The 20,396-nt window shown below is 37.2% G+C and overlaps 1 protein-coding gene across 1 annotated transcript in view; it reads left to right on the top strand.

Moving 5' to 3' along the window:
• GABRA2 (gamma-aminobutyric acid type A receptor subunit alpha2) overlaps positions 1-20,396 on the top strand; it is a 124,543-nt gene that overhangs the window by 27,505 nt on the left and 76,642 nt on the right. The window contains exon 4 of the mRNA XM_047798646.1: positions 19,123-19,190. Within this exon, the coding sequence (XP_047654602.1) occupies positions 19,123-19,190 (68 nt within the window). The remainder of the gene's footprint in view (positions 1-19,122; positions 19,191-20,396) is intronic.

Genomic DNA, 20,396 nt, shown 5'->3' with positions numbered 1-20,396 from the left:
ATCGGAGCTGCAACTGCCGGCCTACACCACAGCCACAGCAATGCAGGATCCAAGCCACATCTGCGACCTACACCACAGGTCACGGCAATGCCAGATCCTTAACCCACTGAGAGAGGTCAGGGATTGAACCCTCATCCTCATGGCTACTAGTCAGGAACTCCTCTAAAGTCCTTTCTTAGCTTAGATACATCATGCCTCTCTACTTCTACAGGTGTAAATGTCGCCTAGCTTTGTCCATTAATACTTACTGGTTTCTCCATTAATTCTTTTTAATTGAAGTATAGTTAGTTTCAAGTTTATAACAAAGTTCAAGTTTATAGCAAAGTATGTCAGTTTATATATATATATATATATATGTATTTCTTTTCATGATTCTTTTCTGTTATAGGTTATTACAAGATCTTGAGTATAGCTCAATCATTTATCTGTTTTATATTTACTAGTGTATGTCCACTAATTCTGAATACTCTCCCTGCCACTTATCTTCTCACTGTCTTGTTGAAATACTTTATTCTTTCATTCTCTGCATTCATCATCCATCCCTTGTCATCTGTCTTATCTAATGCAGCCTTATTCATTTTTCAAAAACATCTGTTTTGGAACATGTCTAGCAAGTAGCGAAGTAGTGGAACTTGTTAGACTAGATAAGGTGAGAGAAGAAAGTTCAAGAATGTCTCAGGTTTTGACTTAGGCAAATGGGTACAAATTGCTCAATTTTACTTAAAGAGGGAAGAACTGAATTAGTGTTACTTTTGTGTGTGCCTCGGCTTCCTCAGTAGATTGTGAATTTCTTGAAGATAGGAACTAAGTCATCTTGATTGTTTAAACCAAATAGCATTTAGCACAACATCCTACATAGAGTATCACTCAGTAAATGTTTAATACTTGAATAAAGTAGTTTAATTTTATCATCATTTGTCCTTTTGCAAACCGGTTGCTTTACTGCATATAAATATGTTAAGACTTGATTCTCTCACTCAGCTTAATAATAACCAGCAACTATATGGCAGGCGCCTACAACCAGTCCCTAAAATTTTAGAGGCAATCCCAAGTCTTTTACTTAGTAGCTTTTTATGGTTTTATTATAATGATTTGATCTACATATTTTTGAATCTAGTTCTATTTCCAAACCATGCTTTTCTTGTTGGTTGGAATGTAAGTTAACCTGTACCATGCAAAGCAGTGTTTGGACATGTATTTTGTTTGTTTTGTTTTTAGTGGTTGTTTTGTTTTTGATGAAGTTTCTTTTTTCAAGCTTTAAGGTATGTTGCCTTTATTGTTTTTGGGTTTCCTGAACAAACCAGATTCCCTAGGAACCAGGAGGCATATTATCTAGTTTCGCTGCTCCTAGAAATAATAGGACAGGAGAAGGGAATCTTCTTTTTCAGTTGATTTTCTTCTTTCTGCCCCTCTCTTTCCAGGCATGTGAGTGGAGCTCTCACTGCTCTTATAGATCTTTCATGCTCTCATTTATCATTGTATTATAATATAAACATAAAAATCACTACATGAGGAGTCCTTCCTTGTTGAAGTTATTTTTGAAAAAAATAGAGTTCTGAACAATTAGCTCACCAAATTTTTTTTGAATATTACTGGATGTATTAAAAATGTATTCCAACCAAGCAATTGTAGGTGCGTTGTTTTAGCAACACATCACTGAGTAAAGAAAGATATGACAGTTGTCAAACATCTGATTTTTGATGGTGCTGACAGTGCCTTTTCTAGGGTCCTATCATGAATATCATGAGTGTCCACAATTGAAGGTAGATCCTAAACTGTCAGAGAACGTTGTGTCATTAAGCTTTAGTTTAAGACTATCTCCTTAGATTTGGAGTGAGTGATTTGTGTTAGATTTTACAACATACGTGGAGAGAATGTGTCAGACAATGTCAGGTCCCGTAAGGATTTTGTTTCAGAATATCTCCTTAAGTTTGCAGTGAGTAACTTTTATTAGACTTTACCACGTAATTGGACAATTTTTGGTAAACTTCTGCAAACCAATATCTATAGTTTGGTAGATTTTGGGTCCAGAGGAAAATATTTTACTTATTGCTTCTACTTAGTATCTTTATGACTCCATGTATACCATAATATTTAAGTTCTTGAGGTTTTCATTTCCTGTCTCAAAATGAAAATAGAATTGCAGATCATAGCATTTGCAAGTAACAGTCTTGGGTTTTGCTAGTTGAGTGAATGGATGAAGACAAGGAGCTGTGTTTGATAGTTACCCATTACCTGTGAAAACAGTACCTCAGTCCTTACATAGAGAACATTGATGAGACTGAGATGAATGGATCTGTCACAGATGGCTAGATAGGAATTCAAATGGACAAATTTTAACAAGCAGCTGAGCTAGTATATCAGATCCTCATAATTGGTGTGGCATGTGGATGAAAAGTTCTGTTAGAAGAGTGTGTGAAGAGTTCCTTCTGAGAGTAAATCTAGATCAGGTACATTGGAGAAAGTAGCTATGCATGGACCCAGGGGCAGGAGTGTGCTAGTAGCCATTCCCATACTAGAACCAGCCCAGCAAATATATGAGCCCGGAATTTTCAACTAGCCAGTGTGTTCAGCTGAGAAATGATTAGAATGATTAGAATATTCCTTTTTTTTTTTTTTTTGGCTTTTTTTCTGGCAAGGGTGGAGGGCTGCATCTGTGGCATGTGGAAGTTCCCAGGCTAGGGGTAAAATTGGAGCTGCAGCTGCCAGCCTATACCACATCAACAGCAACGCCAGATCTGAGCCACATCTGCAACACACCACAGCTCAAGGCAGTGCTGGGTCCTTAACCCACTGAGTGAGGCCAGGGATTGAACCTTCATTCTCCTGCCTGCTAGTAGGGGTTTGTTTCCACTAAGCTACAATGGTAACTCCTAGAATATTCTTAAAGCACTGTCAGTTCTGTTTTTTCATCTTCCTTAACTTCATAGATGTATTTATTTAGCAGAGTCCTCCTGCCATGCAGAAGACCAGGAGAAAAAATTTTTTCAATATTGCCTACCACAGTCCGGTTGAAAGTACAATATGAAAAGTGTATTTTACTTGAATGTGGCAAAACAAAACACACATACACACACATACAAAATGACTTTCAAAGTCAGAAAAATTCAATTCCTCCTGACACAGCATAGCATATTAAATAACAGTGTCCTATAAGGAGCTGAGTATATGATTTGAGAGTAGAGTTTAGAAATCAGAATTTATGGCATAGTTTCAATTGCATCATGATGCATCTTGGATGAAGCTCAGGGACAATCACAGAGAAAGAAGAACTACATTAATGGAAAGTTTTGCTCAGAGGTGGCGGTTTCCCTAAACGAAGCAAAGATCATCATCATCATCATCACATTATTAAGGGCTTATTATGCTCTAGGTGACACTGTAAGTGCATCGTATTTACCAAGCATTTAATTCTTATTCTGACCTTACATTGCAGAACTTTCGGTTTTGCAGCATGAAAGCTCCGTGAACATTCTATTCTGTTTGCCTATGAGCATATTGTGTGCCCTCAGATTCTAGAACAGTACCTGGCACAGACCATATGCTCATTAAATATTAGGTGAAGGCACAATTGAGAAAACTGAGACACTGCGAGATTAAATAATTTGCCTAATAATATATAGATAGTAAATGACATACTTCAAATTCAAATTGGTCTTTAAACTTCACAGAGTCTTAATCAACTGAAATTCAACATTTTGGGTGAAAAGCCTGTATAGTGGCTTCTCTTTAGCTGTGGAGGGTCTATGAGGCCAGTAAGAAGATTCCTTTATTCCCCCTCTAAACTGAAATAAAACCTGGCCATAGGAAGCAGACATATGAAGATCATAATATCAGTTTTATTTCTGACCAGGCTAGATTGGGGAATGTGGCTTAGATGTGTAGTCATGGTCAAGCTTCCGAATAGGTCAACTTAGATACATAGTCATGGTCAAGCTTCCTTCAGGTGTTTGGGCCTGCAGATAGGTAGTCTTACTCCTGGTCACTGCTTGATGTGTGTGGAACCCCAATAGTGTAGCCAGAAAGGGACACTTGCAGCTCTGTCTCTGGATGACAAGCTTATGCCTGATGTGTGCTTATCACAGGAAGCAAGAACACAGGACACAGCTCTCCTGGGGCAGGTAGATCTTAAAACAAAGTGGCAGAGAACAACTATGTTCAGTTCCTTCTCCCAGTCTCTTTGGTTACAGTGTTCTTTCAGGGGAGGCATGAATAAGTAGGGAACAGGGCTGGAAGTGCTTGTTCATCATAGTTCTCGGGAGAATGTAAGGAACCCCGAGAACAAGGGTTCCCCCCAACACCGGATTAAACCTCCATGGGGCAGCAGTTCCTTTCACCTTCTAGGAAAGTAGAATGTGCTAATTCTGAAACCATTAGGTTTGTTCCTGATTGTCCTGTGACAGTCTCTTCAGACCCAGGGTTTATGTGAGGGCTCATGAGTGGTTTTGATATGCAGACTCTAGATTCCTCAAAGGCATATTTGGATAGAGCTGCCGTGACCCCTGTAATTGCTTGATAAACTTCAAGGAGAGAAGCCATTAGATGCCATAAATTTGGAAGCTGAAAAGGGTGACTACTTTTTGCTCAGCGAGTTTGCCTTATCCCCAGATAATTGCCAAGCTGTTTCATGCCTGGGCAAAGGTGTGAAGAGGCAGAGGCAAGCAGGTTCCCAAATGGGAGATTTCAAGAAAGTCAAAACTTTGACAGGTACCTTGACTTTAGCAAATCCATAGAGAAAGACTGGACAGGAGGATAAAATTAGAAGTCTTGGAAAAAGAGATTATAGGCAGAGCAAAAGAAAGCTGATTTTGATTTTCCAAGAAGTCCCGGATTATTAAGGTTTTCTGAGGAGCACAGTAGAGCAGTGGTTGAAGGAAGTGATTTTAGGAGTTTAAAGGTTGAATTTGAAGGAAATGGTGTGGGTGGGAGCATGGAGGGCTGTGATCTAACTAATATTTAACAGGGATATGACCCTGGTACCTGATGTGAAGCAAGAGAAGGCACATTTCTGCAGGTTCAGTGAAGACAGAGATGAGGGCTCTTGACCCTTGGAATGGGTAATGCATGCATCGCCATTGTGAGAATAACAGGTGAGGAGTGTAAACAAAACTGATGTAACCACAGTTAGGTCCAGTGGTCTAATAAGCCACTCGAGTGTGTATTCAGAAAGAGCGTAAAGGAGTCTTGGCTTTCCAACCGACCCAGTCCTAGTTTAAAGTAATGTGGAAAAATATAGATAAATAAAAACAAGGCAGTAACCATGTAGCATATTAGATTGTCGTGTACTTTCTTCCAGTGGTGCTCTGGTAGTGATCTGCCTCCTCCCATAGTCCTGATTACCTGAAGGTTCTTATGCCCCAGGGGAATCTTGGCCGTGGGAGGATCAAGAATCCCACACATTTAAATGAGCCATCCTGCAGAAGTGCTGAAGTGAATGCTTTGTGCATGTAAGAATTCTTCTCTTGATTTCATTAATTTAACAATAATTTTGATTTAAAAAGAAATTTGAGAATCCATTTAAGAAAAATTATTTTCAGTTAAATGTTCTACCGGGGGGAAAATGGAACATAGCTTGACCTCAAAGGATATATTATCTCTTCACTGAGCTTGCAGAGGGAGGGACAACCGCTGTTTAAGGCACTGTTTAGAAAGACAATCTGCTGCAGTATTTTTAAAGCATGATGGATGTTTAATCCTAAAAAATACTGTTTAGTGCACTGAAATGCCAGGACCCTAGTGACTGCTATGCATTCTTCTATGTTTATACCCTAAGATGCGAGCAGTGGCAGTGATAAGGACTATTCAGGTTAAGAGAATACTGGCAAAAGAGAAAACAAGAAATTGGGATTGAAGCATTTAATATAAATTGCCAGCACTGATATGACTCACCAGGCAAATGAGAAAGTGAAGTGCTGACGTGGGTGGAGGGTGCCTCAGAAGGGAGCAGACTAGGATATTTATATCAGAATGTGCATATTAAGAGTCTCCTTGGTTCATGACTGCCTGTTAGGTGTGTATAAAATGAGTTAGTGTGTATAATTATATCCAGGCGTCCTCCCAAGGAATTTGGAATCTGAGATACAAGTGGTACCAGATCTGACATAGATGGGGCAGGGCTAGATGAAAGATTCAAATCTGAAAGAAGATCATGTACACAAGAATATACACTGGCACCGTGAGTGAGAGACGTTAAAGATTCTCAGGCTTCATCCACACAAGACCAAGTGTTTTCATTCTTGAGACCGTAGCTGAATTCAAGAGGAACGCTGGGAGCCGCCGAGGATCCACTGGTTGGTTGCTTTGCATTAGTCCAAATGAGACAAACATTCCAGTGATCTGAGCCTCCTAGTTTATTTGGAAATGCTGAATTTACCAGATGGTTTGGGTATTGTGTTAATTGAAGGTCAAGAGCAGAGGTCAAGCATTAGAGAAATGTAGGAGTTTTTCCCAGGGGAGGTATTGAGAATCTGGATATATTGCAGTGAAATAAAAAGATAACACATTAAAGTTCACACACGTTTCCTCAGTTTTCCTTGCCCTTTTCTAGAGAAGTTATGAGCCAGTATCTTATTTCAAAAATTTTTCTAAATTAGGATGAGACTCTGGAATAACATGGCTCTTCACAGTTACTTTCTGCTTCCCAGTCCACAGAGCTCAAACCTTGCCTACACATAAGAGAAGTTAGGAAGATGCAGAACTGTGGAGTGAAACAAGTGTTTACCTGCAACCTGTTACAGTGGTTAATATCCCAAGTTTTAGAGTTGGACATGAGTTTCAGTCCTGGGTCTACCATTTATCCGGTGTTTAACCTTGGACAAGAAACAAATGTTTCCAAATGTCAGCTTCTGCATTTGGAGCAACAGGGAGCTAACAGTGCTTTATGAGAAAGATAAGGTAATATATGAAAAACATGTAGCAAAGCCCTGCAATGTAGTATAGACTTGGCAAAACCTGATTTTTTTATTCATTCTATTATAAATATATATTTTAATAAGTATTCATGGAGTGCCATGTATGTTTCAGCAGTGGTTCTAATCCATTGGACTGTTAATGAGTGAGTGAAACAGACTCCTGCCCCCAAGTTCACACCTTTGTGAATGGGGCAGAAATAAATACACATAGTAAGTACATTATGTAGAATGATGGGAAGTTTTGAATGCTATGGAGAAAATAAAAATAAATAAAAATAGAGCAGGAAAATGACTAGTGGGAAAACTGAAGACAAGATGAGTATTTTCCAGTTTATATAGGGTCATCAATAGTGATCTCATGGAGCTGTTGACATTTCCATGAGGATTTGCAGATGGTTGAAGCAGTCACCTGTATGGATGGCTGGGAAAGGAGCATTCTGGGATGGAGAGGGGGTGCAGTCAGTTCAAAGGCTTTCTGTGGGAGAATGTCTAGAACAAGGAGTTCAAGTTGCTAGAGGGAAATGCAGTTAAATACATGATGGAGAAGGTGGCTTACCTCACTTGGGGCTTTGTGGGTTATCTGAGTGTTGTATGAGTGTTGGTTTTACCCTGAGTGAAATGGGAAGTTGTTTCAGACTTCCAAGAGGAGCAGGCATGATTCAGTATTCCTTTAAGACACAGTCTGTATGATAGAATGAATGTAGACTCTCTGAAAGCAGCAGTGGAAGGTGGGAGACCACTTAGGGGAGTATGGTTGTTATCCAGGTAAGAGATGGCAGCAGCTTGGACCAAGGTAGTAACCATAGCGATCTTGACAGGTTGTAGGATTTCTGCTACATGATAGAACTGACAGGTTGCCTAATGGATTGGATGTGGGTGCAAAAGAGAAAAGTCAAAGATGATTATACGGCTTCAGCCTAAGCATCAGCAAGGATTGTAATAAATGTAATGAGTATTATTATTTTACAATCTGTGGATTTGTATTTTATCCACTTAAAAAAGAACAGTGAACTCACTCGTACTTCTTTGTATTCTCCACAGCACTATGAAAATGATAATAACCAGTTGGTGCCGAATTAGTGGTTGCTGAACCTCTGAGGAGTCTGGGGACAGCTCTCTTGGTCAGAGAAAATAGTAAGGCAGGAAAAGATACTATGACCTATCAGAGAAAAAAAAATTCTTTTCCTTTATGTCTGGCCCTGCCTGTTCATCCCCCATTAAATTGTCTAATCCAGGCACTTTACTGCAGCCCTTCTCCAAAATCAATATGGGTGCCCACAGCCTTCTTGACTGCAGAAAATGGTCCTCCTTGTTCTGAGCCCTAGCAGTGATCTGGATTCATTGTACTCTGGCTCCTTAGAGACAAATACCAAGCAGTCAGTGGAATTGGACAATGGATGAAATTACCTGACTAAATAAGTCTAAAAAGTCTATCTAATATTTTTCTTACGTGGGCAAAAGGGGATCTCAGTTCTTTATGTGGTGATATATTCTTGGGCACTAAAGAGAACTGCCACAGTACTTCCTAGAAATGATGTATTTCATTTCTGTATCAGATTTATATTTTCGTGAACATTGACAGAAGGGACTCATAACAGCTTTCACATTGAGAAAAGAAGCAAACATTATTTCTGGGAGGACTGAAGGAAAAATAAATTATGTGACTTGCTTGTTATTTCTGTTTTTTCATCATAATCAGTGAGTCACAAATATAAGCAAGCTACTAAGACCTAACGATTGTAAATAAAGTTCAGAAACGTAGTGTCGGCTCCTTCCAAACAGGAGAGCTATGGGTGAGGATTAGGGCATAAATGAAATACCTTGATTTAGCTATAACTGTCCCTGTGACTATAAATTGGACGTGTTTTCCTTGCATGAGGTGTAAAGGCGCATTTATCAATGATTCTTTGCGCTTATCGTAGAAGGCTGAGAGTCCCACATTCTGAGCTCAGTGAAGGCAAACATGGGATGAATCTCTTTGATCTATTAGCTGAGGTTGTACCATAGCTGCCTTTTAAAACTGTCTGGACATCCTTTGGAATGGGTAAGCAATGAGAGAGATCCTGCTGTGTAGCACCGGGAACTATGTCTAATCACTTATGATGGAGCATGATAATGTGAGAAAAAAGAATGTACATATGCATGTGTGACTGGGTCAGCTTGCTGTTCAGTAGAAAATTGACAGAACACTGTAAACAGCTATAATAGAAAAAATAAAAATCATTATGAAAAATAAATTAAAAAAAAACTTCCTGGACGGCTGAAACAGCAGTTGTTAAAAGACTACCAGGAGTGACAGGAATAAGTAAGGGGGGACAAAGTCAGAATCATTTTCTGGTAAAACCCCAAATGTATCAACTTGCAAGTTTATGTAACAAATACCTTTATAGGAAGTGGTGCTGACAACTGAATTTATGATGGGAGAAAAATCTACTGCTCATAACAGTATATTAGAAGGAAAAAGGATAAAATGTAAAGGCAAATCACAAAAGAGATGAGGAAATGAGAATGTTTACCTTGAAATATTTTATGGGGGAGATATGATCAGAGGTGAGAAATTAATGGTGTGCTATAGATTAAGAATGAGTAAATTTAATGTTTTCTTTAAATATGGTTTGTAATCACTGTCCTTAAAAGATCAGTTTTTCAAGCCTAAATCTTGAATGTTATTACTCATATATGTCTTTTCAAATATTCTGACTCTAAAAATTTTTCAGTTAAAAAGTCTTCATATCTCTACTTTTTCTTTAGTAGCAAATGTCTGAAGTAAAAAAAAAATTTTATTGTTCTGAAAAAATGCATAGACATAATTAGGATTCAGGGAGAAATCTAGAACAAAGTAAAATATTATGGAATCACAAAGGAGTCTGGGTTTGAGAACTTGCATTCAATTAAAATGAGTATTTTCTGACCAGATCTAGGTGTAGCATCCAAAACAATTTTGCACAACCACCAGAGACTCTTATCATCGCTTTAATTTCATAGTTATCTTCTCTTTTGAGCCTTTCATTTATCTCCTGGTTTTAATGAATCTTTTCTGTTAAGTTCCTTCTGTTGCATTTCTGCCCTCACTTTGAGGTCCAAACCCTATGCTGAAATCTGCTTTCTTAGGATGTTGTCTCTAATTAGAAGTCTAGGCCTCCTAAAATTGTGCCAAAGAAGCCTATCATAAGAATGATTAATGGTGACAGTTAAGAGCTGTATTTCTTTTTCTTCTTCTTCTTCTTCTTTTTTTTTTTTTTTGGTCTTCTAAGGGGCACACTTGTGGCATATGGAAGTTCCCAGGCTAGGAATCAAATCGGAGCTGCAGTTGCTAGCCTACGCCACAGCCACAGCAACACAGGATCCGGGCTGCATCTGCCCCCTTACACCACACCTCATGGCCATGCTGGATCCTTAACCCGCTGATCGAAGCCAGGGATCAAACCTGCATCCTCGTGGATACTAGTCAGATTCATTACTGCCGAGCCACAATAGGAACTCCATATATTTCTATTTCTTTTTCCTTTTTTTTTTTTTTTTTAGCTTGCAACTATGAGACCAAGTAATAAAATGAGTTGAAGTGATAGAAGGGAAAGGTTTTGAGAGCAAAAGAAAACAATTTTTAAAAAACAGGCATTGTAAATAAGAGGATGGCTTGAGATGTTTTATCTGACTCCTCGGTTTCAAGTTCAGGGTCACCTCTCTTCTTACGTCAGCCCCATGTTTGATTATTTTTACCAATTACACATGCTTCCTGGACAATCATCTATGGACGTGTTTCTTTTCCTTCAGAGAGCGTGATGGCTACACATTATGTTCTTTATTTGTCTTTATTGATATTTATTACATAGTGTAGCAAGCAATCACTCAATTATGATTTTTTTGAAGGAGGAAAGACAGGAAGAAAGCAAAGAGGAAACAAAGAAAATGTACTTATCCATTTCTTAGTATCTTAGTATCTTTCTACATGTAGCCCTCTGTGGAAGTTCCAGATTTAAGACAAAGAGATACGTCTTTTTATTTAAATATGAGGCAATTCAGCACCAAAATTTATTTTTTGATGTGTATATACATACAAACATATGCATATATATCACATGTTGTAATATATTTATACACAAACAAATATATTACACATACAAACCATAAATACATATATGTAGGTGTGCATATATACTAATATGTATCATATACATATTACATCATATATATAACAGAATGAAAAGTTTATATGCATATATATATGTGTGTGTGTGTCACATAGATGTACATATAAACTTTTCATCCTAATCTTGAAATGACATTATGTTTTGTAAAACTAACACTGACTGTTTGAATAAACTATAGATTTATTATTATTTCTATATTATTATATCCCCTCAAATATATAAGTTGAGACCTGGACATGACAAGTGAGAAACAAATATATATGATTTGATTATACTGGCATTACCCAAGATACTGAACAATCTTAAACTAAATAAAAAATTGTGTCATTGGTTGTTTTTGAATAGCATTTTGTTATTGGAATGATTATGAGCATGAAATTTTTAAGTCAGAAAAAAAGTTTCAGTACAGCTGTTGAATTTGGCTGTGATTAAATGAATATAATTATGCACAGTTCACAGGGTGATCATGAAAATATGCATAAAAATGTAACCCAATCTATGCATATAGTAAATGCTTAATAAGTGATGTTACTTTTATTATCCTACAACCGGAATTCAACAGATAGGGCAAGTATTTAAGAGTTGCTATGTAAGTTTCTAAAAGTTCTGAATTAATGTTAGGCCTAGAGTAATCATAATGTTTTCCAATGCATACACTATCAGGAAACAGTATCCGGTGATAGGTGATAAAGTTAATTAGGAGATTTTTTTTTTCCTTTTATCCTACTTTAGGCCAAATATATTTTTAAGAAGTTGTTACTAACATCAAATTGGAATATCAATAAGCTCCATTTTATAAGTACAGAGTTTCTTTTTGAAGTTGATCCAGGAGATTCAGGGAAAGATAGCAAGAGTTTGTCATATTGCATTTAACTTTAGATTGTTGTAGGTGAAAAATCTTGGGTTGTTGAATATGAGAACTGAACTCTATTTGAAACAAAGGCAAATAAATGATCTTGTGCTTTAAGCACCTAAATCTAAAACCTTGTCTTAAAATTTTTCCATATCTGATTATTATAATTCAGCAATTTCCCATTATAATACTTTTCCTGCATTAATTTATTCCAGATTATCCAAAGGTGTAAAGTAATACTTTATCTCATATTGAAGTGACAGGATAGGTATGGCTTCATCCTTGATCATAATCTGCTCATTATGTGATATGTAATGATAATCATTCTGTGATAATCTGTGCTGCTCTATATTACTTGTATAGAACACAGGGCTAGGAGCTGTTGAATGGTGAATAGAGTGGAGAAACATACAACCATTTAACAACTCCTCATGCGTTAGAAGTTACAATATGATTTGATTCTTTCATTTGAAGAAGTGAAGATTTCTGGAACCAAAAGAAAGACTAATTATTCCAGGGATGGCAAGGACAACTTCAAAAAGGAAGTGTTATTTGAGCTTACTTTTTAAGGATAAGGTTTAAATAAGAGGACATTTTATATAAAGGAAAGAGCAATTGCTAAAAAGAACAAAAAAGGATGAAGGAGAATAATATCCAGTGTTATATGGCTAAGGCTTATAATATGGAAGAGTGTTGGATCAGGATGGAAACAAGACAAAGGTCATGAAAGGTTTGATGTGCCAAGATCTTTGAACTTGACCTTTAGACAGACAGTAGTCATTGAAGAAAAAAAAATGATCAGAGATGATACATCACATGATTTATAATTATCAGTGTCACGGAGGGTATATAGGAGTTGGTGAGACTAGAGGCAGGAAAACTAGGAGTTTTCCTGAAGTCATTGCCAGTAAGGATGGAGAGGAGAGGAATAGTTGAGAACAATCTAGGAAATATAATTCATAGAACTCAGTGAACAATTAAAATGAAACAATAAGAATAAGAAGTTCAGACTGAGACTAAAAGTTTGACAACTGATAAAATGATGGTGCCTTTTACCAAGAATAGGCACAAAGGAGGCAGAATTTTGAATATTTGAAGCTATGGCTTATATGAGCTTTTGAAATTGTATTTTCAATGTCAATACTTCTATTACATTTAAATGTTTTCCTTCTACAAAATAGTAAAGAAAGAACTGAAAAATTATTTTGCAAGGTAGACGGAAATATCGCTGTCCACAGCAGTATTTCCTGAGAATGGTGAAAAGGTCATAAAAAATCGTTTAGCATGCTTTAACTTATGGATCTTTCGTATAATAAAGAAAATGAATAGAGCCTAATTTTTTTAATCCCTTGATATTAGTTATATATCTATGAATTGCTTTTCTTAGTGCATTAAGAATCCTCAGTTTATATTGATTTATAAAATAATTCATTATCTTAAGATTAAAACATATCCTTACTATATATTGGACATGAGAATCCTTTTTTATTAGTACCTGTATTTGGGGAGCAAAATGTTAATTTGTATCAGCATGGGTTTTATTTTTAAATGCTCATAACTGAGTTGTTAAGCTGGTTTCTGTCACTACTCAGAGAACAACATAGGATTTATGGTAAGGATTTAAGGTGCTTAATAAACTCCAAGGGATGACTAACTAATTCAGGGATAGTAGATCTATAATAACCTGTGCCAGGCTGAACTCTCAGTATTCTAGCATATTCCATGTGCCCTGGATGATCTTTAACAATTGGAAATAGGATGGGGTCACTAGAATCTCCTCACAAGCGAATCTAACTTATCGTAGAAGTGAGATCTTTGAAAACATCTTCATTCTTTCCCTCCTCAGAGTCCCAAACTGAGCATACAGCAATTGCTTGATGAAACATTGCCTTGAGGAACATAAATTCCTTCTGGTACCACTAACGGTTTCCCTTTGGAAACATTCTCTCCCTTGTCTGTCAGGCAGGGGGTGTCTCTGGACTGTACTTAGGAAATCCTTAGTAGTTCTTTGTTAATTGAACCAAATGGTCCCACTCAATCCATGGGAATCGATGTGCATTCAGTCTCCTGTTCCCTTTCCTGTTTGAGCTCTTTTACTAGTACTTTGGGGAGAGAGGTGTGTCTTCAGCTTCTTCACCAGAGGAAGCTGGAATCACTGGGCATTGAAAAAGGATATTTCAAGGTACCAGTGCTGGTTCTAAGGGCCTGAACTGTCCCAAACCCTGTTAAGGATAGAGAGACCCTCCAGTGATTTCAAAGTCAGATTCCTTTGTAACCCGTGATCAGTGACTGTCATGGTGGGATATGTTTAGTTTATTCTTTGATGACTTTATATCTTGTCCATAAGTGTACAGGCATCCTGATTCTTGTTTGGGATCCCCAAATAGGCAATACTTTTTAAATCAGTGCATTTTCATACAGGGAAAACATTGAAGTAAATAAAACTACAAGAACAAACAATATATAAGGATTCAAAATTTTCAGAGCACCAGGGGTCTGACACTGAGAGGAAACTTCATGTATTCTATATATGCTTATGGAGTTCCTGTGTGTCACAGTGGAAATGAATGTGACTGGTATCCATGAGGATGCGTGTTCGATCCCTGGTCTCCTGCTCAGTGAGGTGGGGATCCGGCATTGCCACGAGCTGTGGTATAGGTCACAAATGAGGCTCGGATCCTGTGTTGCTGTGGCTGTGGTGTAGGCTGGCTGCTCTAGTCCCAATTCGACCACTAGCCTGGGAACTTCCATATGCTGCAGGTGTGGCCCTAAAAAGCAAAACAAACAAACAAAATATATATATACACCTACGTACATATATATGTTTATATTTCATGTTTCCAAATCATCACAAAGAATCAAAGGCCAAAACCTAGAACAATAATAAAAATAATTGTATGAAAACACAATTCATGCTGATTTTATTATGGTTCTTACCTCTTCCCGACTTTACGGGTATTATATTTATCAGAGATGTCCATTGTCCACTGGGAGGAAGATACAGAGCAAGGACCAGCAATTCTTTTGTGGTAGAATGTTGACAAGTTATGTTATCAGATTCAAAGTTTTCAACTTTTAACAGGGAACATTAAGTGCCCATACACAAAAGTCACTTAAGTACTTGTTGACTGACGAAATTGACTGATGACAAATGGCACATGTAGGTGTTATGGGAATCATCCCAGGAAGCAAAATGTCTTTGTTGTTGCTGAGAGAGTGAAGCAAAACAGCAGTGACTAACTTGCCTTAAAATATGTCCACGACATTCTATTTATGATGCATGGTGCGCAAAATTATTAGCATCCTGATCCTCTTGAAGGGATATCATCTGCAGTTTGATTTTACTCTCCATGTTGTGAGTTTGTGCCCTTATTAATATCACTGTTACTATCGAAATTACAGGGGTGAAGACATTATAGGTGATGGCTTGGATGCTTAGCTCCAATTAATTGATATCTTTTAATACAATTACTATCTTTCCTAAGTCCTTAATTATCATTATTTCTTCTTAGAGCAAGTGAATGATGTTGGTAGGTGGCTTTGGTTTCTCTCGGAAGCAGACTCTAAGATATGCAGTCATTTGGGAAGTGATGTCAGGAGGCACCAGCTTAGGGAGGGCAAAGTGATACAGGGAAGGGAGGACAGCCAAAGCAGGGTACCATGATGAGCATGTTACTGCTGAGGGCAGTTGGGGTTTAGTCCCACTGAGATCACTGGGGAAATGGTATAGATCATGCCTTAGAGGTGTCTCCACTAAGAGGGGGGAAAAGATGAGTTATATTTCCTTCAGCTCCTGTTAGTCATTGGCTGATGACTGTTCTCAGGAGCACATACTTCTCTGCATTTCCATTCTGCCCTCCACAGCCAGGAAAAGCCCCCAGGCAGAGAGAATCATAGGTGCTTGCAGGAACGCTATAGCAGGTGGAGTCATCCTGATTGTCGGAAGATATGAAAAAAGAAGTTGTAGCAGATGCTCCATTGGTCTTCTCTGGATGTATACTATTTTAAATGTTAATATAATTATTCAAACTATCAAACTTTTGCCTTGGAATCATCATCTATTAGAGTAAGGATGGTGCACAGATATTTTGCACACTACTCAGAATGCCTCTCTTGTCCAGGAACTTTCTTAACTTCCCTGCCACTAGACCTAAAAACCTACTTCCATTTCTTTCAACACTCTCTTCATGGCCCCAACATAAGTAAGGCCATGCCCTCCTCTTTCTTTTACAGTCTCTTTTACTCAGAACACTACCTGCTGACTCAGGAATATTCCTCTCTCACTGATCTTTTCTCCTGGATATTCAGCCACTCCCTTAGTTCATCCCATCTGCATTGCCAGAGGCTTAGCTGTCTTCTACCTTAAACCAGCAAACAGAAAACTGTCTCTTTTCCCCACCTTTCCCTGTAGCTGGAGTCCTCGTCCCCTTTACAATCAAACTTCTCAAGGGTTCTCTAACATCACTAGCCTTTCTGTGTTCTCCCACTTCCCTCCCTCCAAGCTGATCTCTGCATGCATTCTTTATTTCACTAGTGGCCCCCAGGTCTCTAAATATGGCAAATATTCTACACCTCGGATTACTCCATTTCTCTGCAGCAGTGACTACATAACTCATTCTTCATATGGGTATAAACTGCCCTTGTAACACTCTAATCTCTATTTTTGGGGATACTTTATTGTCCTCTGCCTTCGATTATGCTACCTCTCTGGATTCTCCTTCCTAATTTCCTAATTCTCCTTTTATGAGTTCTTTAAATGTTGGGGCTGGGGTCATTTTTCTTTATTCTGAACATGCATGGCAGGAAAATATCCCTTGCAATGCATACATTTTTAAACTATGTCTATGAAGCCGATAAACCCTGAACTCATTTCTTTAAGGTAATTTTGCGTATATGTGTTCTGAGTCTTACTGCTTAGAACCTTGAGGGTAATCTTATTTTTCTCTTTATAGATTCTTAGCTGGTACCTCACTGTCGCCACTCAGTGGTCATATTCTCTCTTACTCTTTATCTTTACTTGCCATTAGGTGTGTAAGCAGAGGGTCTTCATATCCTTAGCATGAATGTATTCGCATATTTTTTCTGTGTGTGCCTTTTTGTCTTTTTAGGGCCGCACCTGCAGCATGTAGAGGTTCCCAGGCTAGGGGTCAAATCGGAGCTGTAGCTGTCAGTCTACACCACAGCCATAGCAATGTAGGATCCTTAACCCACTGAGTGAGGCCAGGGATCAAACCCACAACCTCATGGTTACTAGTCGGGTTTGTTAACCACTGAGCCACGACAGGAACTCCTATTCACATATTTTTATCATCTCTCTTCTCTAACTTTACAACTCCAGACTAAGGGGAATAATTGCGCTTGCCTCTGTTTGGGTAAAGACTACCTTAACATTTTAATTTCTCTCCTCTGGAACATTTTAAATCAATATTTATAATGACTAAAGTTTTCTTCAATTGTTTGTCGAATAAATGTGAGAGCATGATTGATTTAGTATGAGTAAGAGGAAAAAACATGTAATTCAGATCCAGGACCAGCTACATAATTTGTGAAGCCCAGTCCATGATGAAAATGCAGGGCTCTTTATTAAAAACATAGTTAAGAATTTCAAGAAAGCAAAAACAGAACAGTAAACCAAGCACAGAGCTTTTTTTGAGCACAGAGACCTAGTGACTGAACAAATTGTATAGCCTTGAGGTGGACCCTGTGCAGGTGCTTGGGCAGGTGGCAACTGAGGATTAACTTTATAAATGTATTTCAAATGAGTTATTATAATAAAGTTCCAGGAATACCACTTTTTTAGAATTAAAATAATATATAAAATAACGAGGTTGAATGGATATACTTATTTGGAACATTATATCTGTGCTTTTTGGCACAGGGTATTCTAGTAAATAGAAATATGTAATCAATAAGAAGACATTTTTAGTTTTAGTTTCAAACGAATTCTTGAGTGTGGTATAATGCTTTGTGTACCCCGAGAGCCAGTATCAGGAGCCAGATTGCTTGGGTCCTAAAACCTGGCTCTATCTACGCTACTGAGTGTGGGTCATGGGGAACATTTCTTTTCCTTTCCATACATTGGTGTACACATATATTGGGACGATAACAGAGAATCTCTTAGATTTATCATGCAGATGATACTATTTCAAGTTCTTTGAAGAGGAAGCATTCATCTACGCTGTTATTTCAAAGTCCTTTTACTTTTTATTTTCACCTTAGTGGGTATGATATCCCAGACTTACTCTCTTTTATGGTTGTGAACTAGTATCCAGTATAATATTAAAATATTACATGATATTATTTATGTAGAATTATACATTTGACACTTAGTAGTTGAGGCATTGAGCACATGTCAATAGAAATTAATGCATTTGTTTTTCTATAGGAACATGGAAAGGGTTTAATTTCTAAATTTTTTCTTTGAGCTTTTCCTCATTGCCATTGGATTATTTAAAATCAAAGATCTAAAACACCTCGTTAATAGAGTGATCCAGTTAATTGTATTACAGTTTATAAGCTACATAACTTTCAAATCTAATTCAGTTTAATCATAGCAGTTCAGGCATTCTTAAATACATTTAAAGACAAGGCAATACCTGTTTGGGAGTTATCCTTGTGATTAATGAATGTTATTTGCTTTTATTTTTATGTCACTGAATGCTCAAGCTTTTTGTATTAATATGAATTATATTTATTTATAATGATTAACAATGTTTTTTTGATTTACTAATTTACAACCTACAAATTAATATACTAATTTACAATCTACAAGCTATATCTCTGCAATCATGAAACACCATCTGAAATATTTGGTTTGATGGTCAAATTTAGAACCACATCAAACAGTGCTCATACTGAGAGTACTTTATTCTCCATGATGATGGCACATTTATTATAATCCACCTCAGTTATAATAGTTTCTGAGAAACTATTCATTCTGAGCAGTGTGCTCAGAACGAAATGCTTTAGTAGGATATAGTTTCCAAATAACAGTGTCATAAACCTTCTAGGCATTTAGCATTGTGAGACCCTATGAAGTAATTAAGCAATATGGTTATTTTTGTTGGTTGTAAACATTGAAAATAAAGAAGGAGCACTATTCCCGAATATCACAAAACTTTCTAACCATGCCATGTACTTGACTGCTTTTCTCTCCTATGGTTCTTATTATATAATATCAATATTCAATCTCTTTTTCTCACATCAGACAGTATTACTGAAGTCTTCACTAATATCTACGTGACCAGTTTTGGCCCCGTCTCAGATACAGATATGGTGAGTTTTTTATTGATGTAATGGGAAGAGTGTGGGGGTGGGTGGGTAATTTAGAATAAATGTTATAGCTTATGTATCATGCCTGTTTAATCTACCCCAATACATGGAGAGTTGAAGGTGTCAGTCTGCTTATGTCTGTGGTGCACCATTTTAACTGGAGTATTCAGATTGACCCCTTATATTTTATATTCTTTTCAAAACCTTCTATCTGGCTACAGTGTGGTAAACAACTGTTTAAATAGCAATGATGATATTACTGAGAGTCATTTTTGAAGATGAAGGCCCCTGCTTAACTTCCATTGTCTGACAATTTCATAGACAACTGTTTTCTACAGATCGTGGTCATGGTCAGGGTTACAAATGAAAACCTTCAATTGGCTTTGAGTAAGGTGGATTTCTTCTCATACTAGCTACGTAAATATACATACATTGTAGGTACATATAAATCAATCTAAAGAAAATTAGCATCTTAATATTCTTGAATTTTATGGAACTGGTCTTTATTTTTCTTTATTCATCAGTAGAAGAGGGAAGTTGGTCTGGGGGGCTAGAAATTAGAGGACTAGATTACATTATCAATCATTTCTTGATAAAGCATAAGCATTTTAGTAATCAGTCTTCCACTTCTACTGCTACCTGTGATGCTCTTTTATAGACATTTTTGGTAGAAATTACTTTTCATCCACCTTCCTTAGGGTCATGGAGTGAGAATTAGAAGAGATGCTTTGTCATTTTTCTATCTGGTCATCCTCCATCATGTCATCTGTCCCCGATTTCTTCCTTTTCTCTGATACCCCAAGGGGAAGGACAAGTGTGGAGGTTTTCCACCTTGATAAACACACCACAACTATAAACTTTCCCTTTTGCAGATGCTCATAAACAATATTAGCCAACTTTTATTGAAGAATAGCTGATTGTGTTCATTTCAGGTGTACAGCATAGTGATTCAGTTATTTTGTCTTCAGATTATTTTCCATTATAGGTTTTTACAAGATATAGAATATAGTTCCCTGTGCTATATAGTAAATCCTCATTGATTATCTGTTTTATGCACACTAGTTTATATCTGTTAATCCCATATTCCTAATTTATTTCTCTCCCCTCCCCTTTGGTAATCATAAATTTGTGTTTCTATGTCTGTGAGTCTCTGTTTCTGTTTTGTATATAGATTCATTTGTATTACTTCTTCGATTCCCCATACAACTG

This window comes from Phacochoerus africanus, chromosome 10 (genome assembly GCF_016906955.1).
Source record: "Phacochoerus africanus isolate WHEZ1 chromosome 10, ROS_Pafr_v1, whole genome shotgun sequence".
Taxonomy (NCBI): domain Eukaryota; kingdom Metazoa; phylum Chordata; class Mammalia; order Artiodactyla; family Suidae; genus Phacochoerus; species Phacochoerus africanus.
Note: the sequence above shows the minus strand (reverse complement) of the source record. Positions and strands in the feature narration are given on the sequence as shown.